The 21,724-nt window shown below is 47.5% G+C and overlaps 2 protein-coding genes across 2 annotated transcripts; one reads left to right on the forward strand and one right to left on the reverse strand.

The window, feature by feature from the left end:
- Window positions 1-2,049: 2,049 nt before the first annotated feature.
- Window positions 2,050-5,471, reverse strand: LOC119283390. Its single transcript, XM_037562954.1, has one exon. The coding sequence runs from the start codon at window positions 5,239-5,241 to the stop codon at window positions 2,050-2,052; it is 3,192 nt and encodes a 1,063-aa protein (XP_037418851.1). The 5' UTR covers window positions 5,242-5,471.
- A 14,509-nt stretch (window positions 5,472-19,980) lies between these two features.
- Window positions 19,981-21,186, forward strand: LOC119288634 (putative cyclin-dependent kinase F-2). Its single transcript, XM_037568214.1, has one exon. The coding sequence runs from the start codon at window positions 19,981-19,983 to the stop codon at window positions 21,184-21,186; it is 1,206 nt and encodes a 401-aa protein (XP_037424111.1).
- Window positions 21,187-21,724: the final 538 nt, after the last annotated feature.

Below are 21,724 nucleotides of genomic sequence, written 5' to 3' on the forward strand. Positions count from 1 at the left end.
AATGATGAATAATTATGAAAACTACAACTAAGAACACTACCTATGAATCCTAGAACTAAATTCAGTAACTATAAACCCTAGAACATGAGCAGTAACTATGAACCCTAGAACATGAACAGTAACTATGAACCCTAGAACAGGAACATTTACTACAAACCCTAGAACAAGAATTGGAATGCTGCAAACACAACTTAAAACTTACTTCAGTGGCACAAGCAATGAACCTCCTACCAGTGCTTATCCCCTCAAATGCAACATACTTCCTCCCTGGATTCCCATGCTCATAAATCACATTCAAGTCGTCAGCAAGACCCTCGAACGACGGCTCATCAATTGTAGCTGGGATCTGAGAAATCCAACAAAAACGTGTTCAAATCGAGCAAATGTTCAACCCTACAAACCCTAGAACAGAAATGAGGAATAGAATGTTCTGACGTTGACAGGGGAGTCGTCGGAGGAGATGTACTGCGCGGCAGAGCCGTCTGTGCTCTCACTGTCGGTCCAGGACACCATGGCGGACGGCGGCCGGCGGTGACCGGAGAGGAGAGGAGCAAATGGGAGGGGAGCGAGCGAGCGTGAGAGCAGAGAAATCGAGCGAGATGTAGTCGGGCGCGGGCGGTCTGTCTCTGGCGACCCGACCGCGTCTGTCTTAAGCAAACGGCGCCGTCAGCGCGTCCGTTACGCCATGTCACGCATATTGGGCCCCACATGTCGGAAACGCCCTCAACCGAGCCAAATGACATGTTCAGTGCAATCTGCAAAACTGTTACTGAATCCGCGGTGGCTTTTGCAAATGATTAGCGACCACGTTGTTTTCTGCAAGATAAGTCCCAAATGTGGTGGTTTCTTGCAATTCACTCGGAACATGTTGACGATTCTGATTAGCAGAGCCAGGCAAAAGAGATTGTCAAACCAAAATAAAATAAAAATATGAAGATAGGCGTAATGTTCTTTTTTATAAATATTTTTACCAACATATAATATGAAAATCCAACTTGTTTGGGACTGATAGTCGTCGTCGTTGTTGTATATACATACATGTGAAAATCAAACATCTGTTGGAGGCCATGCAAATGTCCAAAACAATATGCATTTATAAATGGGGTGACTATTAGTTTTTTTGCTTACCCCGTGTGCAACTGTTGTCCATTTAATTTACCGCTACATTAACAGTGTTATGTCAATTGAATAGAACATAAAATAAACACTAGGTCTTAAGAAAAGATTATTATGACGTATTAAAGTTTCCGCAAGTCCTTCGGCATTCCATCTTCTGACCAATATCCTTTTTTCAGAGATGATTTGCCAACTGGTACTAAAATGTGAACATCGATGGGTCAGGCATAAACCTTGTGTTCTCTATTTGTGTTCCATGATCGGCCACATTATGGTTGTACGGCAACTGTATTTTTCGTTAGTGCCATATCATGAGTCTAGTTCCTTCCACACGCTCATCTAAGTATAGTTATCTTTCGTTGAAAGATGCTAAAACTAAAACATCATTTGACCATTCTACTTTCTATTTCCTCCTGTTTTTAACTTCTTATCAAACATGAAGTGGTTTGCTAATTTAATTAAATATAGTTTTATTCCACATCTCTTTTTTGTTGCATTTCATATATAAATCCGACCGTCTTTTATAAGTTGATTCCGAAAGTTAGTATTGTAATAAATTTTGTGTGGAGTATGTATGAAAAATCAAATTTGCTGATTTTCTTATGCCTCTTATTCCAATTTGTTTCATGTCAAGGACCTCGGTGCCCAAGACAGCAGGACCTCGACTACGTAGTTCGTAGTCTCGGTTGATAGGAGCGCTAGGGTTTTTGCCTAACTGCTCAATGGTGCAGGAGAATAGATTAGGAGTAGAGGAGGAGGTAGGAGATAATGATTTATTGCCTGCGTCCAAGGGTGCAGATTACAGGATATATAAAGGCCTTATGGGCTTCTAACAAACTAGGAAACTAACTACTCCTCGACTCCTAACAAACTAGGAAACTAACTATTCCTGGACTCTAGGAACCAACGTAGGATCAGGACTCCTTGTCCCGATCATGCCTCGCCAGCTGTGGCCGTCGGCTGCTGCCCCTGGGCGCGCGACCCGCGCCTGTCCGCAGCGCCCCACATGACATCTCTCCCCCCCTCGACGAGCAGCTCGTCCTCGAGCTGAAAAGCGGGGTAGCGCTCGACAAAACTGTGAAGATCCTCCCATGTAGCTGATGATGCTGCTTCACCCTTCCAGTGGACGAGCAGCTGGCGAACGCCGCGTGCTAGTCGTGCACGAGTCACGCGCTCCGGTTCTGGAACAGCCGCCCCGTTGTGGATCGGAGGCAATCCCGGTGGTGCAGTTGGAGGCGTGCCGAAGAACTTCTTGAGGAGGCCCACGTGGAACACGTCATGGAGGCGCGAGCGTGCCGGAAGCTCAAGGCGGTAGGCCACGTCGTTGACGACCTCTGAAATGCGGTACGACCCATAGAAGCGTGGCTTGAGCTTGCCCCTGGTTGGCAGGTTGGGAGAGGACGCGGCACGCTGGCGAAGACGAAGCCAGACCCAATCGCCCACGTCATGCCGAATGTCCCGATGGCGTCTGTCGTAGTAGGACTTGTAGACCGCTTGTGCCTGCTGTAGACGATAGCGGACGTCTGCGAGTAACTCGTCGCGCTCCGCCATGCTCCTGGCCACTGCGGCCACCCGTGTATCGCCCGGCTCGTAAGAGCGAATAGTGGGAGGGTCACGGCCATACACAAGCTTGAACGGAGTTTCTTGGGTTGATGTCTGGTAGGCGGTGTTGTATATGTACTTGGCCCAGGGAAGCCATCGGAGCCCCCGTGTATCGCCCGGCCGTGTGAAATCGGGCAATGCGAGCACGGGAGCCGTGGTGACCGCCGTCTTGAGGGCGGTAAAAGCTGTTGCCGCCTCCGGCGACCATGAGAAGCCGTCCTTGCGAAACAGGGCCGTCAGGGGCGCGGCGACCACGCCAAACTCCTTGACAAACTTGCGGTAGTACCCTGCAAGACCGAGAAACCCCCGGACCGCGCGCGCCGAGCGAGGCTGCGGCCAGTCGGCCACGGCCTGCACTTTTTCCGGATCCATGGCCACTCCGGCCGCGGAGATGGTGTGACCCAGGTAGGAGATCGACTCGACGGCGAACGAGCATTTGGACCTCTTGACGAAGAGCCGGTGCTGGCGCAGTACGGTAAAGATGGTGCGCACATGGCGAAGATGATCGGCCCACGACTCGCTGAATATGAGGATGTCGTCGAAGAAGACGAGAACGAAACGATGCAGGTACGGCCGCAGCAGATCGTTCATGAGTGCCTGGAACGTCGCCGGCGCGTTGCAGAGGCCGAACGACATCACCAGGAACTCGTAGAGGCCGTCGTGGGTACGGAAGGCAGTCTTTGGGATGTCCTCCGCACGCATCCGCACCTGGTGGTAGCCGGAGCGTAAGTCGAGCTTGGTGAAGAAACGAGCGTGCCAGAGCTCGTCGAGGAGTTCGTCCACCACCGGAATTGGAAACGCATCCTTGATGGTGATGGCGTTCAGGGCGCGGTAGTCGATGCAGAAGCGCCAGGACCCGTCGGGCTTGCGGACCAGCAGTACCGGCGATGAGAATGCGGAACGACTTGCTCGGATGATGCCCTGGGCGAGCATGGCGGCGCACTGACGCTCCAGCTCGTCCTTGTGCGCGGCCGGGTAGCGATACGGACGGACGGCCACCGGGGCGGAGCCTGGCAGCAGGGTGATGCCGTGGTCGCGGCTGCGGAGTGGTGGTACGCCGGAGGGTTGGGCGAAGATGCCGTCAAACTCGGTGAGGATGGCGTCGAGGAAATCGCGGCCATTGCATGATTGCAGGGCTGGCCCGTCCGGTCCGGCAAGGCCGCGCCAGCAGACCCGATGGCCCCTCCGCCAGAACGTCATGGAGAGGGCGCGGAAATCCCACAGGATCGGTCCAAGCGTCGCCAGCCATTGCGTGCCCAAGATGACGTCGTAGCCTGCGAGCGGCAAGGCGAGAAAATCCTCCGAGAACGCCTCCTGGTCGATGCGGAAGGAGACGGCGCGGTATGCGCCCTGGCACGGAACACGCTCGCCGTTGGCCACCGTGACACGCATCTTCTCGGTGGTGGGGGATGGCAGTGTAGCACGAGCGGCCGCCTCCTCAGCGATGAAGTTGTGGGTGGAGCCTGAGTCGATCAGGGCGAGGAGGGAGACACCCCCGAGGGTGACATGCATCTGCATGGTCTCGCTCGTGCGCACGCCGGAGATCGCGTGGAGCGAGATCCGAGGGTCGGCCGGCGAGGCATCAGCGGCGGCGGAGGCCGTGTCATCGTCGTCGTCGTCCGGCGCCAGGTCGAGGAGGAAGATGCGCTGGCAGACGCGGTTGTGGCCCCTGCCAAACTTCTCATTACAATTGAAGCATAGGCCCAGGCGACGGCGTTCCTCCATCTCTGTCTGTGACAGGCGTTTGATTGGGCGCCCTTCCGGCAGACTAGGTGCAGGGGGTGCGGCTGGTAGAGCCGGTACGGGGGGCGCGAGGCGTGGTACGGGCGCCGGCAGGATGCCCTTCTGCTGAAAACGCACCGGTGGTGCGGAGGTGAGCGCGCACTGGTCGCGCAGCTCCAACTTGCGGGCGAGGCTCATGGCGACGGCGAGGGACTGCGGGTTGTGGATTTCCACGTCGAGGCTGAGGGGTGGCTGGAGTCCCGCGGTGAAGATCTGAACCTTCTGTGTCTCTGATAAGATGCCTGCCCGGGGGAGGAGCGCCTCAAACCGCTCCTGGAAGTCGACTACGGACGTTGTGCGCTTGCACGCCATTAGTTCGCCCAGCGGGTTAGCGCGTAGAGGTGGCCCGAAGCGGAGGTTGAGCAGCTCGGAGAAGCGGCGCCACGGCGGAGTGCCCTCGTCACGCTGGACCTGCATGTACCACAGCTGGGCAGAACCCTCAAGGTTGTAGGACGCCATCCAGACTTTTTCCTCCTCGGCGATCCGTTGTTGATGGAAGAAGGACTCGCATCTGTTGAGGAAAGCGAGCGGATCTGACTTGCCGTCGAACTTGGGGAAGTCCATCTTCTGAAACCGGGGCGGGCGATCATTGTGGTGCTGCCCATCGTGGGCGCCGGCAGTGCTCGACGAGGAGGTAGACTTGTCCTTCTGGAGCGCGGCGACGGACGTCTGCAGGGACGCCACCGTTGCAGTCAAGGCCTCGATCATCGTGGCCAGATCAGCGGTGGTTGGTTCTGCCATGCCGGAAGTGACCGAGGCGGCGGCGGATGGTGGCGATGGAGGTGTGCTTGGCGCGGACGCAGGGGTGGCGGCGGGCTGCGGATGGAGCGCGGACGGGGAAGAGGATCGCCTGGAACCTGATACCAAGTTGTCAAGGACCTCGGTGCCCAAGACAGCAGGACCTCGACTACGTAGTTCGTAGTCTCGGTTGATAGGAGCGCTAGGGTTTTTGCCTAACTGCTCAATGGTGCAGGAGAATAGATTAGGAGTAGAGGAGGAGGTAGGAGATAATGATTTATTGCCTGCGTCCAAGGGTGCAGATTACAGGATATATAAAGGCCTTATGGGCTTCTAACAAACTAGGAAACTAACTACTCCTGGACTCCTAACAAACTAGGAAACTTACTATTCCTGGACTCTAGGAACCAACGTAGGATCAGGACTCCTTGTCCCGATCATGCCTCGCCAGCTGTGGCCGTCGGCTGTTGCCCCTGGGCGCGCGACCCGCGCCTGTCCGCAGCGCCCCACATGACATTTCACCTTATAAGAAATACATTTTTTGAAGGAAAACTATAAGAGAGACTCTACTCTATAAATAGAACCTAAATTTGCATGCATGAGGAGTTAAACTATGGTGGTGGGCTTGTTCATCCATTCAACCAGCCAACTGAGCTAGCTTCTATTGCATTGATTGCCGGTGTGGAATTTATGTGACTATCTCTTTTTTTGTGGGCATTTTTTTTTGTAAATCTCTGACAGGTGGCTTTATATGCGTACATATGTATTTGTTATTTTGAAAGTTTAGATTGTTTTTTATAAACTTGGTCAAACTTTATAAAATTTGACTTAGGTAAAAGCTAATATGCGGAGTAAATAAAAATATAGGGAGTACAAAATATGTATGTATATACCCTGTTGCGAGTAAATTTCTTTTTCTTACTATTCTTATCCCTATCTTATATACTATTATTGCATTTGCTTTAGAACTCTACTTACTCCCTCCATCCGAAAAAGCTTGTCACAAGCTTGTCCTTCAAATGGATGTATCTAGCACTAACTTGGTGTTAGGTACATTTATTTGAGGGAGAAGTTTTTACGGACGGAGGGAGCATTTATTTACCTGTGCAAGTTCATCTCCTTCTGTAATTGGCTACTTGTAGTTGCCTAGATGTGTACATGTTGAATCCGTATCGGTCTAAATATATTGTTTGAATGTCTCTTTCTTTTCTTACTATATATATGACGCTATTAACCCTGTTTAATTTATTTTGTCATGTATGTCTAATTAGTTAACACTAGCCATTGCTTTTCTACTACTTTAACAATAATATAACTGATAGATTGATTGATCGTCCCACAAATTGATGTATATACTATTAATCCCTGTTGTTATTTTTCTGATGTGTATGTCTAGTTAACCATGGCCATTCATTTTCTACTACTTCAGTAATATAATAGATAGATAGATTGTCCTGCAACTTGATGTATATTTTGCATTCATCTGGATAGATATAGGTAGCAAGCCTCTAAAGCGGTGCTCTGGTTTATTGATTGATTGGGATGAGGAGCAAAACCTGTGTTGTTTTGACAACTGCACATCTGATTCGCACAAAGGATTCTCCTGTCAATGTGTGGTTAGGCGGAGAAGAGTATACTTCCAATGCTGATGTGAGCCAATGTTCTCTCTTTTAACTTCTATGAGTATTTTTTTCATTTTAGTTGATTCCAAATCACATTAATAATTACTTGATGTAAGATAGTTAGTGTGAAATTGCATTTCTTTTGCTATTGGACTTCTCTAGTAACACAAAGAAGCAACAAATATGTTTGATTAAAAACATTTATGTACATCTAGATTTTTTTTGTAGGCATTACTCAGAATGTAATCTGATTCTTTCTCCAACGTTTTTAGGTCACTGTTCATTTACTAGATGGCACTAGTGAAAAGGGTCAGCTGCTGTACTACCAGACACACTATGATCTTGCTTTTGTGCGGGTTAAAGTGGACCAGCCTATCCAGTTGCCGTCTTTCAGTGAAGAAGTGACATTTGCTGAAGAAGTTCTTTGGCTAGGAAGAGACAATATGTTAGATCTACGGATAACTTATGGTAGAGCTGCATATCAGAATCCAGATATTGATGAGCGGTATCATTACATGTACTTTGATTGTGCAGATGATGATAACGACGACGATGAGGTAATATTTATTGTCACGAGATTGCATAATTGTTTAATGTTGTATATTGCAATATGTTATGACTATTTTTCTATGTTGTAGTATGACAGCGGAGGGCTAGTCATTAGCTTGGATGGAAAAATTGTTGGAATGTTCAACATTAGCTCGAGGGGGTCTTTCAAACCTTCTTCTATTTTGCTCAGTTGTGTGGATTTGTGGAAGAAATATGGGTGCGCTTCTCTCTATTTTCTCTCTCATGCAATTTAATCTACTACCCCTATAAAAGCACGAAAGGGCGGAGAACCCATTCATCCTATCCATCAAATCGTGTGATCTGACGGTCTACATTGCTCCAACGTACTAAACGTGTTTTATGCTTTAATTATCCACCATGCGATTAGCCTGTCCACTATCCTCTACTGCCTCTTTCAAAGGAAAACACAAAAAACAAAACCGATGCCTCCCGCTAACTAGCCACTAATCCAATGCACGCACGCATCACGCACGTTCTCCCCCGAAAACTAATCCCACTCAAATCACGTCCCCTCGATCTCGATACAATCAGTCTTGGCAAAACGCCTCCACCGCTAGGACGTCCTGCCGGGTCGGCGGCCGCTTCACACCGGAGGGCGCCGTTGGGGCATGTAGCGCCGCCCGCCGGGAGATGCCGTGGCCGTGTATGAGGACCAGCTGCCCCCGGGAGTGGTCGTGTCCGCTGGCAGCCACGCCGGAGGGCGTCATTCGTCGCATCGCCTCCTTGATGCCGGCCAAGAGAGCTCAGGCGCCGCTTGCCGCTGTGGCGACGGAGGTCCTTCCGGTCTCCATGGTGCGCGCATGGCGTCCTCCGCAAGGCGGGAGCAAACGCCATCACAAGGGCCTCTGGAACAGCACCGGTACACGTATATATCAAGACATTGAATTCTTCAGTGAGCAAGTGAAGCTCTGATCCCTCTGCTGGAGTCCATGGAGATGAATGTGTAAGCGCAGTACAGGGTCAACCCTGACAGGGAGGTGCTGGAGATCTTACAAGCTGAATCCAAGGCCAAGCAGGTAATAGATCTACAGTAACATCATACATGTTAAATTAACCTACGTTTGATGGATCGTTGGTTCATATCTAGGGGATATCAGGATGGATTGGAGTGTTTGTCTCCATTGAATTTTCTGCTGTTTGTGTTGATTTGAGCCCTGAAATTGATGCATTTTGTTACCATTATGAAAATAGAAACCGAAGACTGGAGCACAAGCTAGCTAGCTTCTTCGTGCATGCTGCTACCTGCTAGCTAGCGACTACAGTTTGCAAATCATGGCCTTGCACTCTGTTTATGCGATGTCTGCATATGTACGAGATGCATGCACTTGCTTGCTGAGTTGCACTCGAGGCGTATTGATTATAGGTTACCTTGTGTGCAGGTACGGCCAACCACGAGCCCACACATACAGATTGAAGAATGAAGAACTGTATGAAATGTTACCGTCTGTTGGTGATAGTGCTTTGCATGATTTTAGGACTTAGTGGATACACGGATCTAAATTTGATAGATGTTTCTTATTTAGTTTTTGTTTCAAACGCATGCTTTAATTGATGAACACTGTTACTAAGGAAGGTCTTGTTCCAAATGCACATGCCTTCCATGTTTAACTCTGAACAGAATGAACTGCACTTGCTATAACCAGACTGAACTGAATGTATAGAAACATGTACAGGTTCCCCTATCCCGCTCGCCCCTCCGGCAATGGTCCGGCCACCCCAGCAATGGTCCGGCCACCCGAGCACGGATCCAACATCTAACACGTGAATCCTCGCCGTCCCCATCCTCAACGAAGCTACAGGGAGCAGATTTTGCGGAATCTATCATTTTGTGTTACATTTGTTGCCATCCAAATATTTTGCACAGACACCTTAAATTTTGCTGCGTGTGAGCTATGCTAATTTAAATTTACATGACATTTTAATTTCATATTTCGAATTAAGATGCCATCATCACTTTTGGTTGTGGTAGCTCTACTCCACTTTGTCATTTCTTGATGTTTGGATTGACCATATCTTAATGTCCATTATTGCTAGCATTAGGAATTATATGCACATGAAGCTGAATTACAACATAGAAGACTTTGATCAAGATATACATTTTATATTTAGAAAAGATATGTAATAAGTCTTTTTATGTTCCCTCAGTAGTTATTCAATGTACCAAATTTATGAAATTTCAATTGATCAAGGGAGCATTGGTCTAATTTAAAAGAAGATTAGTAGCTTATTTGGTTCACGTATATTTAGAAGGGGCGGAGAAAATTTCTTGCTGAGCTTTTATTGTGTGTTGCACGTGCAAACTTATGTAATTAAAACTGTTGTGTTTTTAGTTAGAAATAGATGTATCCCGTTGGCATGAAACTATTTTCGATCTTCAAAACGAGCATTAGTAAAAACGTGCGTTGCACGTGCAAGCTTACTAGTAATCATAAACTATGTTTGAGTAAATAGGTGCAGTAAGTCATGTATATATTGTTATGTTTGAACAAATAGCTACAAGTAATAATTTATCAATGATGGTCTAGCTGGGCATGTTGAGACTTCAAAACAATTCATTATGCCAACCACTTGTTGGAAAGAAGATGATTACCTTACCATATACTCTACATGTCTTTACTATCCACTACTAGGGAAAAACTTATAGACAGACGCTTACTAGTAGCGTGGGTTTATACCCCTCGCTGCTGCTACTTACTAGTAGTGCGGGTTTATAGCCCTCGCTACTACTAAGTTGATAGTAGTAGCGGGGGTTTATAACCCTCGCTACTACTAAGTGGTCTCTGCTGTGCCCCCCCCGAAACATGCCATAGTAGCAGCGAGGGGTATAAACCCACGCTACTACTAAGTTGATAGTAGTAGCGTGGGTTTATAACCCTCGCTACTACTAAGTGGTCTCTACTGTGCCCACCCGGGACATGCCATAGTAGTAGCGAGGGCTATAAAACCGCGCTACTACCATCGACAGACATATGTACACATAGCGTGCGGAGGCCCAAATCCAAACCCACACTCTTCTGATTCCCCTTCTCCTCCCACTCGCCATTCCCTTCCTCGCCCACCACCACTGCCGGCCTCGCACCTCGGCGCCACTCCAAATCTGGCGACCTCCTCTCGCAGACCCCTCCCCTACCCCTCCATCCTCCTTCTCCGCTATTGGAAGGAGAGAGAAACCAGCAGAGCGTCATCCACATGGCGGCGGCCAGATCCGCCATGGATGCAACCACTTGCACCTCCTCACCGGGTCAAGGGTCCCACGACAAGCAGCGGCAGGTCACCGAGATTCATCTAGGGTTTCAGGCGTCGGCACCAACTCCGGCGGCCACCGGTGAGTTCCTCCTCCTACTGCTCTCTATCTCTCTCTTCCTCTTTCTAATAAATTTCTCTTCTTTTGTAGCAGCAGTAGACGAGAGCTGCGGGCACAAGTTGGGTGGGGAAGCACCATCACCATGAACAACTTCATCCCCACCAGGACCAGTAGCAGCCATGAATGGAGAGGACGATGACGCCGAGCAGAAGCAGCCGCCATGGCTGCAATTAATTTTTTTAATTCTGAATTAGTTAGTAGTAGCGCGGGGCTCTGACCCGCGCTACAACTAAGTAGTAGTAGCGCGGGTGGCAACCGCGCTATTACTACTAGAAGTAGCAGTAGCGCGGGTACCACCAGCGCTACTGCTAAAAGTTATCTGTAGTGCCCTAGCAGTAGCGCAGCCCCCCGCGCTACTGCTAGCAATTACCCCGCGCTACTACTAGGGTTTTCCCTAGTAGTGATCGTTTACAGCTCAAGTGCAAACTGAATTTAATAGAGATCAATTGTGATAGGCGTCCAATTTATATCGAAATATGTTAAATTTTTTTAACATAACATCATGGAAGATCCTTTTTGAGTCTTTTTCAACTCTTACTAATGTATCATTCCCGTTGAACTCTATTCGAATTGACATATTGCTTACTATTGGGTTCTTTTGCAACATGCTAGAAAGAAGTTGGATTCCGCTGAAGATGGCTCATTCAGAAAGTATAACTTGCTTGTGTATACCATGTTATAAAGATTTTAATGATTATTTGGTTTGGTATAGGCGCATCCCCCGGCCCCAACTTGGAATGACGTTTGAGGCCATCAAGCTTCTAGAGCCTGCTCATGTTGACAAGATATGGCGCATGTGCCACATTGATGATGGTCTTGTTGTTCAAGAGGTATATAGAGTGCCTTCCTGAATGTACTTACTTTCTCATGTGTATAGTGGTTAATTATTGCCAATTGAACCTTAGGTCTTGAAAGGATCTCCTGCTGATAAATTTGGAATCGAAAGAGGTGATATTGTTGAGTGTTTCAATGGAGAGCCCATTTCTAATACTGTTGAGGTGAGTGCATTAGATATTTGTAGGTTTCTAATGAAGTGACAATAAGTTACATCTGCGTGACATTGGGTAACTTCATGCTCTTGATTCTGTGTTTTTTCTGCAATTGTCAGTTGGAGAATAGGTTGATGAACACATGCAAGGGCCTTTCAGACAATTATAATGACCTTATTGAAGTTCATATTTCTGTAAGTTCAGTTCTTGATTGATCCTAATCTTATTACTAAAATGCTAGCACTAACAAATGTGTTATGCTGACTCCATAGGTTGGGGTTTTTCACACGCTTAAAAAACAGCGAAGGATTGGAGAGTTGACTGTAAGTGTATCAGATCTTGGAGAAGTTATTGCAAGAGGTACACATCTCCTATTTTAACCTAGTCCCATCTAAAAATTATCTTGGGGGTTAATTTGATTTATTCCTCTCCGAATTTCTAGAGATAAAAAAATGCCACTGCAGAAAAACGATTATAAAAAATGCCACCGCAACTTCCCCTATACTTTGAAATATGTTGTTATGCCCGATTCCACACTAGTACCGGTGAATAGCCTCTCGTATTTCGCTTCGTATGCCTGTAGATAGGATCCTTACCTGTAGAGATCAAATTTGCCCCAGCCTCTTACCACACATCTAGCTATCTCAAATCCCTAGCAGAAAACCCCAATCCGCTTCTCCCCCACACAGTCTGCACCCAGCCTCCAACCGCCTCTGCCTGACTTCTTCTATCCCGGCGACTTGCCGCCACTACTTGTGCTATTTCCTCAGTTAGCTCCCCGCATCCTACAGTCCGCAGCGATGAACTGCACAGTTTCTCCCCTGCCTGCTGACTTGGACTCATGCTCATGACAGCCCATGGGCTCCAACTACCTTCGCTGCCTCCCAATGTTCGAGTCGTCACGGGGAGGAGCTGCAGTTGTGCCTCCCCATTCGCCTGTTCTAGTCACTGTGAACTGCAGGTTGCTCCGCCCAGTCCTGTTCCATGTCTGCAATGTATATGCTGCAGCTTGCACAATTTGCTGCAATGCGGTGTTTTTCTATTTCAGGTAGCTAAGTCTGTTACCAAAAACTTGAGCATGATGACCATGATGTTGACATGTCCAGAAAGGATCAGTTTTTACCAAAAACTTGAGCATGATGACCATCATGTTGACATGTCCAGAAAGGATCAGTTTTTACCAAAAACTTGAGCATGACATCTACACATTTTACCAAAAAATTGAGCATGACTTTAGGTTGGAACAACTAGAAATCTACGAGTTCACACAATATAAAGCATCAGATTGGCAATAAAAGTTCCATGTTGTGTTGAGCATCTGGTTCACCAAATATTTCAATGTTCAAACATGCAACTTGAAGTTGACAATAAAAGCTCCATAATTCTTCACACACAAGTTCACAAAATACAAGTTCTCAGCACAAAATACAGTTGACAAGTTCTTGTGCAACGATCCATAAGATAAAACATAGTACCGAGTAAGAAGCAATGATATGTAAAACAAATTAACACGAGGGAAAACATTAGTTTGATGTTGGGTCTTCACCAACATCAGATAAGATCATAAGAGTTCCTGTTCGGGTTCGGGCTCATTGCATGTTTTCTTTGTATGGCCCACTCCTTTACATATTTTGCACTGACCACCTTTCTACCAGGTTCAAGAAAAATCTCCTAATTCTCTGCTTCTTAGGTCCGTCTAGAGTCCTTGGAGAAGGTGAGTGTACTTTGCAACCCAAGTCGACTTTCACTCAATTGTGTCTTATTTGTGAATCTGTCATGGATGGTGCTGACCCAGCATATGTTGCCCTAAACTTCTCAATGCTGTAAAAATTATCCACATGTGCTTGGATCTCAGCTCCCCTGATTGAGCAGATGAAGGCCAATTCATGAAGGCATGGCTTCCCAGAAACTTGACACACTCTGCATGAACATGTGCTATCTTTTATGTTCATGACGCGTCTCCTCACATTAAACTTACCCATAATGAGCTCTCTAATACAGCCCCTTGAAGTCCTTAATTTGACCGTTAAAACTTTTTTCAAACCATGCAAGAGGGCTGCATGTATTTCAGTATAAGAAATAAAAGAGGTTCTGGTAAATGGCTGGTGGCCAGCAAAAGTTAATTGTTGAGAACAGAGTTCATCCATGCTTTCTTTACCAAAGCATCCATGTTAGGTTGTGTGTAGTCTTGTAAATTTTAGGATTATTTTGGGCTAAGAGATCCATGTTTGTGCTTGTAGGTTTGCCAACCCATAGGATTCTGGGCATGAATTTTGTGTTGTGTGACATGTTGCAAAGAATGTGGATTAAATACTGCTTGCATTTTGCTCCCTCAGTTATATGGATACAAAACATTGGCCTCGATAGAGGCGTCATTATTTGGCACTCATGTTGATGTTATTCTTTGTACAGATCCTACTGTCTCATGAACTTGCTGCCAGAAAAGGGATGCCAGGCTACTAGATGTTTTTGTGTTGGGCGTACTGTGATGGATACTTGACCTGTGACCATAGCTAGTACTCTAGATATTAGAAATGACTTTATAATTTGTATATATGAGTACACTGCACAATCCGCCGGAAAAGCTTTTTGGGTGTGTCGAATAGCGAGTGGAGCTCCGAGTGCATTCTTCCTTTGTGGTGTCTCTGGTGGGATGAACTTGACCGACAACACATTTGGCAGCTTGAACTTCGTCCGCCACACATTTTTCTTCTTTTTTGGTGTCGGCGGTGGGATACTCTTGGCCCTGTGCATTCTTCCTCTTTTTTTGGTGTCACCGGGGGTGGTCTTGGTCCGCCACAGATTCTTCTTTGGTATTTCCGGTGGAGTGATCTTGATCCGTGACACATTCTTTCTTGGCAACGCTACCGTGCCAATTCAGGCAAGAGCCACGGTAGTTGTAGTGACAAGTTAAAATCATTATTATTGAACATTCTTTCCTTTTGAAATAAATTCTTGAAATCATATTTTGCCAATGTCACGCACATTGTTTCTTTCTGAAACCATTTCTTGACATAATAAAGAAGTGTTAAAATCACCTTTTGAACTTTTATTTTTTAATCTTTGAATTAATTTTTATTCTATGATAATATGCGAACTTGGTTAAATAATTATCTTGAAGCCAGCCAACTCATGACCTAAACAGTGAACAACGTGTGTGTTTTGAGAGGGACCAATCATGTGGATAGACTCCAGAGGTGTGTACAATACGATAATTTTGCATATTCTATATTCTTAAAAAGTCTATCCCAATTCTTTCAACATGCAAAGTGTTCACTTCAACGTTCACACTAAGTCATGCATTTATGTCTTCTCTCACACTAAGCCATGCATTTTAAGTCGGCCACATAAGCAAGCCATGCATTTAACCTATAAATTACAATTATTTTTTGCATTAGTCTATGCATGTAATGCTCCATATTATACATGCATGTTAGTCATACTTCATAGTTTGTTCAAAATGGCATTTTAACTATGATTCAAAAGTTTTTCCCCCTATTTTAGACACATTTTTTATTGATTTTCAAGAGCTTATATTTTTATTATATTTAATTATTTTTAGCAACTATTTATGCCTTTTTTCATAAAATTATGGCTGTGGGGCATCATCTAGTTGACAAAAAAATGCTTCGGGCCTACGCTGCTTCTGCAAGCAGCATGGGTGCAACCCTAGCCTCGTCCCCCACTAGCATTTTCCTTCCTCCCCGATGTCGTCAGCGGTCATCGTCGAGCGAAGCCCGCGTGATACTGGCGGCTGCAGGGCCTATCCTCCCCTCTTGCTTGGCTCGAGGGGTGCCGCGGGCGGCCCTCCGTGGCAAGGGTGCATGATTCCTGGTGGCTTTTGGCGGTGGGGGGTTACGAATGAAAGGGTAACAACATGGGTTTGGCAATAGTATGGTTTTGGTAGTTGAGAAAAGTATTTAAGTTGTGATTTAAGATGAATTATTAGGCCATGTTGGATTATGATAACTTTAATATAAGGCCAATGTATGGAAAGGAGTGATAGAAGATGGTATTGGTTACGACAATAGATAAGGCCATATGAGTTGTGGCCATATGAGTTGAGTTATGACCACCTGGATTGAGTTGACTTTAATTTAGTAATGGACAAGTTTGGGAAAGGCACAATGTTGTTCAGACTGCACACGATAAGTTTATTTGTATTCTTGCTTGGATAGTATTGTTGTTGTTGCTTTGTTACTGGTTTGTTTGATTGCTATATATTCAGATGTCTTACAAGTTCATTCAAAGTACTTACCTGTCATTGTATGTGGCTAGATTTTGAAGAAGATGAATAAGCTAAATGGTCGCCTCAGCCAGTACTATGAGCTGTGAAGCCCATCCAAGCCGCCAATGTAGTCTTCCGCTGCCAGGCAGCTCTATCGTAGAGATTTACACCACATACTCTTGTAATCGTGTTGTAAAGTCCGTTATATTAATAAAGTCATGTTTGGAGCATTGTGTCATGAGTCTGGCGCATGCCGGGAAGTTATCCTGGGCCGGCATGTGCAGGGGCCTGTTTGAGTCAGATCGCGGTGCCACGGCCACCTTGCCTAAGAGTGGTCGTCTGCTCGGTTCCTCTCCACGCAATGCTTGCATTCGATCTCCCCATGAAGACCATCGCGGCCATGAACAAGATAATAACGGGTTTTCTGTGGTGTGGCAAGACCGAAGCCAATGGTGGGAACTGCTCCGTCGCTTGGGACGACGTGTGCATGCTAAAATGGGCAGGAGGTCTAGGCATTCCGAGCCTTAAATGGCTAAACATAGCAATGTAGACCCATTGGGCTTGGTTGCAAAGGGTGGATCACAAAAGACCTTGGAGAGAGTTCGCCATCGCCACCCCAAAGGATTCCTTGGCGCTATTCAGCGCTGTGACCATGGCAACTGTTGGGAATGGGAAGGAAACACTGTTTTGGGAGGATCGATGGTTGGATGGGACACAAATTGAGGAGCTAGCCCCGGCGCTCTACGCTTGCATCTCGTATCGAGCCAAGGCCACTCGAACAGCACACGCGACACTGACACAAGGGACATGGGTGGAGGATGTTAGCCCGGACTTGGGTTTGGCAGTGCTTATGGACTAAATGGCAGTTTGTTAATGGGTGGGAGCAGTTGAGTTGGAAGGAGTCAAAGACACCATTGTTTGGTCTTGGGAGGGGGATGGACAGTTCTCGGTAAGATCCGTTTACGCTACCAAGTTCGTAGAAAGAGAGGTGGTGTCAACCGCGGATTCCACATGGAGATCACAGGCCCCACTACAATGTCAGTTGTTCATGTGGCTTGCAATGAGGAACCGATGTTGGACCTCAGATAGCCTCGCTAGACGAGGCTTACCACATCAGGACGTCTGCCCTTTCTGCGAGCAAGAGGAGGGAACTATCAACCACATCCCGTTGACATGTGTGTTCGCCAGGACCATATGGAGGGCGTTGTGCTCGGCTCTCGGCAAACAAGAATGGACATCAACGACACAAAACACTCTGAGGGCCTTGTGGGTGGAAACAACAACCGCGGTACAAGCTAAATGAGCTTCCGGCATTTTTCACCCTAGTATTTTGGAAGCTTTTGAAGCATATGAATGCGATTGTCTTTGACCGCGCATCTTCTTCTTTTGAGGCGGTGGCCATGAGATTAGCGACCGAAGGAAGAGCATGGCAACAAGCCCATTTTATCAAAGGAGACCTCGATAACTTTTTCAAAATGTTGCTAGGGTGGGCGAGGCGAGAGTGATACATCCTACGTAGATTAGCGGTAGATTGCCAGGTTGTTGTCGGTGTGGTAGTTTTACCTTGTACTCCCTCCTGTCCTTTTTATTCCACGTATTAGATTATTATCATGTCAAGCTTTGCAAAGTTTGACCAAATTTATATTTAAAAAATATCAACATCTACGTCAAATATATACACTATGATACTACATTTCACAATGAATCTAACAACATTGATTTGGCATTGTGAATGTTGACATTTTTTCTATAAGTTTGGTCAAAATAGAGATATTTTGACTCCGGACAAAACTTATATGCAGACTAAAAAGAACCGGACAAAGTAACATCGACGGTGGTTTGGGTTCTTTATACCCCCCCCCCTCCCCTCTCTCTATAAAGTATGATGTGCGTATGGGAGAAAGAAAAAAAAGCTCAAGCCAGAATGAAAAAGTATGCAAATAAAAAGAGAAATGACATCAACTACGAAGTGAGACATATGGTTTGGTATTGTGAATGTTGATTTTTTTTTTCTATAAGTTTGGTTAAAATAGAGATATTTGGACTTCGGACAAAACTTATACGTAGACTAAAAAGGACCGGCCGGAGTAACATGACGGTGGTTTGGGTTCTTTATACTCCCCTCCCCTCTCTCTATAAACTATGATGTGCGTATTCGAGAAAAACAAAGCTCAAGCCAGAATGAAAAGTATGCAAATAAAAAGAGAAATGACATCAACTATGAAGTGAGACATATGGTTTACTTAAAAATTGCAACCATGACAGCTTTTGACATCCGTATAGGACTCAAACTGGCTACTAAATTCTATTGACCATTTCTGGTTCCGAAGAAAATTGGTGGAGGTGCATACGAACTTGAGCTTCTGAACACAACACAAATACATGAAGTTTTTCACATCAGTCAAAGAAACACTTCAGTCCATTAGCTGTTCCTGCTCCAGATTAGGGGTGGACTAACGAGCAGCTCGGCTCGTTAAGCTCGTTAAGATTAACGAGCAGAAAACTCTGCTCGGCTCGGCTCGTTTGAAGCTCGTTAAGCTCGTGAGCGCTCGCGGGCGCTCGTTAACAGACTATAATGTGTTATGATGTACATGATGAATGTGGAGGTATGGTTTTTAAGATGAAATATGATGACAAAAAGAAATGAAGTAGTTTGTTGCCTCATATGTCGATTAGATTAAATAGATGGGCTGAGGTGCTACAAAAAAAATTTGTCACGTAAGATGAAAATATGCGTTGTGCTGTTACTAACGAGCTTAACGAGCTACTCGTGAAACTCGTTAGCTCGCTCGTTAAGCTCGTTAAGCTTAACGAGCTAAAATCAATGATTGGCTCTGTTCATTAAGAAGCGAGCTACGAGCTTAACGAGCCGAACTATCGAGCGCTCATTAAGCTCGCGAGCTACGAGCTTTTGGTCCAGCCCTACTCCAGATCCTCATGGCAAAACAAGGTCGCTCCTAATTCGAGCAGTACCTCGTCCTCCTAATTCGTAACATAGTTAACATGTCACCAGGAAGATGCCAACTTCATCAAGTTCACGTTTCCAGAATTCTTCAATCAGACAATCCCATCTTGGTTCCCTCAAAATGATCCTAGTGGGCAAGGATCGTCTTCAGGAACGGGCAATTGTCGGTACCTGAACTATCTGAACCTAAACATTTCTGAAGAATTGGACAGTGACACTGACGAAATCGACAGCTTGTCGAAGCGGTACACCGACTGGTTTGATTTCCGGCACGGCTACGTGCTCCGCTGATGCTTGCTTCACAACTGTGGTTAACTCCGGTAAGTCCTGTCAGCCGGCCTCGCGCCGGAGCTCCCTAGTGGCGTCGGCGGGGTCCTCGGTGAGGCGGAGGAACTTGATCGCGGAGGTGGCGCGGTGGCACACCTTGACGACGATGCCGGAGCCGCCATTGCCGATGCCGCGCGTCTCCTCGCAGTCCTCGGTGCTTCTCATCCGGATCCGGACGCGCATCCTCTTGCGGCAGCCGGTCGTTTCTGGTCGCCGCGTGGCCGGTGTCGAGGACGGCATCACGCCTCTTGCAGACGGCGCTCGATCGACGGCTTGGTTGGTGCGGAGAGGGGATCGAGATGGAGGAGACGATCCATGGATTGGAGGCGGGAAGGGGCGAGCTTTCCGTGTGGATCGTCTCGTCAGCATATATTGAAACCGAATCCGGAACGAAGGCGGGAAGGGAAATGAAGAACCTGAATTCGACTCGGAAACGAACGAACCTGAATCCGCCGTCGGTCAAACGAAAACGCAGGCAGCAAGGCAAAGAAGCTGTCTGCCACCGTAATTCGGACTGAGCTGAATTCCATGGCGAGTCGGTGAGGCAACCTGTGGAAACAAATAGCCAACGCAGCGTGTAGATCCATACGGAAGTTCCTCCCTCCCCCTTCTCCATCATCAATCTCTGCCGCCGCCCTCTCCACCAACCAAAGCAGTTCGTTCGTCGAGCTAGCGCCATGGCCGCCCGCAAGCGACCTGCTGCCGTCCTCGACGCCGACCACGGCCACGCGACGGCTCAACATCAACAATCGCCGACGTGCTGCAAGAGGAGCCGCGCCTCCATCGGGAGCACCGACGACTACGAGAAGGTGGCCTGCCTAGGCGAGGGTGGCTTCGGCGTCGTCCACAGGATGCGCCACCGCGTCACCAAAAAGGACGTGGCCGTCAAGTTCCTCTCCTCGCCGGACGACACCGAGGAGCCCCCCGACGTCCAAGATCTTGAGCGGGAGGCACGATTCCTCGAGGCCTGCAACGGAAACCCTTACGTCGTCGGCTTCGAGGGCATGGTGTGCGACCCGGCCACCGGCGACACCGCCGGCCTCGTCATGGAGTACGTCGCGGCGTCGAGCCTCCTGTCTTTATTGTGGGACAGGCGCGGCGACCCGCCGCTCCCGGAATCCACGGTGCGCGACTTCATGCGGAAGCTCCTGACCGGCGCCGAAAAGATGCACGAGCACGAGCGCCACATCGTCCACCGTGACATCAAGCCAGCCAATATCCTCGTCGGGAAGAACGGGGAGCTCCTCAAGATTTGCGACCTCGGGCTGGCCATGTCCATGTGCGACTGGCCGCCGTACAACCAGGTCGGCACGGCGCCCTACATGGCGCCGGAGATGATCCTGGGCAAGCAGGACTACGACGCGCTCGTGGACACGTGGTCCATCGGCTGCGTCTTTGCCGAGCTGCTCACCGGCACGACGCTGTTCACGGTCGACCCCGAAGACGAGGAGGAAGACGAGACAAAGAATAACGTAAAGCAGCTGTGGAGCATCTTCCGGGTGCTCGGGGTGCCGGACGAGAGGACGTGGCCAGGCTTCACGTCGCTGCCGCTGGCTAAGAAGGCGCCGCAGCTGCTACAGGCGGGGCACAACAAGCACCGGCTGCGGGATTTGTTCCCTGAAGAGAAGCTGTCCGACGAAGGATTCCAGGTGTTGCAAGGGCTCCTCACGTGCAACCCCGACGAGCGACTGACGGCAGCCGCCGCGCTGAAGCACCCATGGTTCGCAGCTCCTCGTTCCGCCGCCGACGCCGTTGAGAAGGTCGATGCTCTGTCATTTCCGAAAAGGAAGACACCAAGGATCAAGTTCATCCCGCCGGCCATGCCCCAGAAGAATCTACTCAAAATCCCACTGGCCGTGTGGAACGCAGCGCAACGAGTGTAATGAAACTCTCTACTATAGATGTGACTGTGCTTTGATGAGCCATCTGTGTAAATGCTAGCATAAACTCTCTTGATGTGATTGTGCTTGGATGAGCCATCAACAATCATGAGTCATTAGTGCTGATCCATCAAGTAGAAGTTGATCCTTGGCACATGTTCAGAGAATCAGAGATGTGTTAGCCTGCTTTTCTGAATTCTATGTGTCATTGTGCACATGTTCAGAGAATCAGAGATGTGTAATTGCGAGGTTGTGTTCAGAGATTCATTACAGTGCTGACATATGTTGTTTACATGGTCAGTTGTTATTGAGTTATACTGCACAATTTGTGTTGTTTTTCAGAAATCATGAGCTGATGATAAAAATGTGCAGTTCAAATCTATAGAGTGATGGATGAATTGATATTAAAAATGTCTTGCTGGTGCAGATTTCATGAGAACTTATATATTTAGCAATGGTACTAGTACAGCAACTGGACATACTTTCTTCAACCTAGTATGGCACCTAGGGGAGAATGAGTGCCTGGTGTGGCACCTGTCGG

Source organism: Triticum dicoccoides, chromosome 4A, assembly GCF_002162155.2.
Source record: "Triticum dicoccoides isolate Atlit2015 ecotype Zavitan chromosome 4A, WEW_v2.0, whole genome shotgun sequence".
NCBI classification, from domain to species: Eukaryota; Viridiplantae; Streptophyta; class Magnoliopsida; order Poales; family Poaceae; genus Triticum; species Triticum dicoccoides.

What these genes read in the sequence shown, in the direction of transcription:
- LOC119283390 (XM_037562954.1), bottom strand. Translation starts at nt 5,241, where the DNA reads ATGGCAGAACCAACCACCGCTGATCTGGCCACGATGATCGAGGCCTTG.
- LOC119288634 (XM_037568214.1), top strand. Translation starts at nt 19,981, where the DNA reads ATGGCCGCCCGCAAGCGACCTGCTGCCGTCCTCGACGCCGACCACGGC.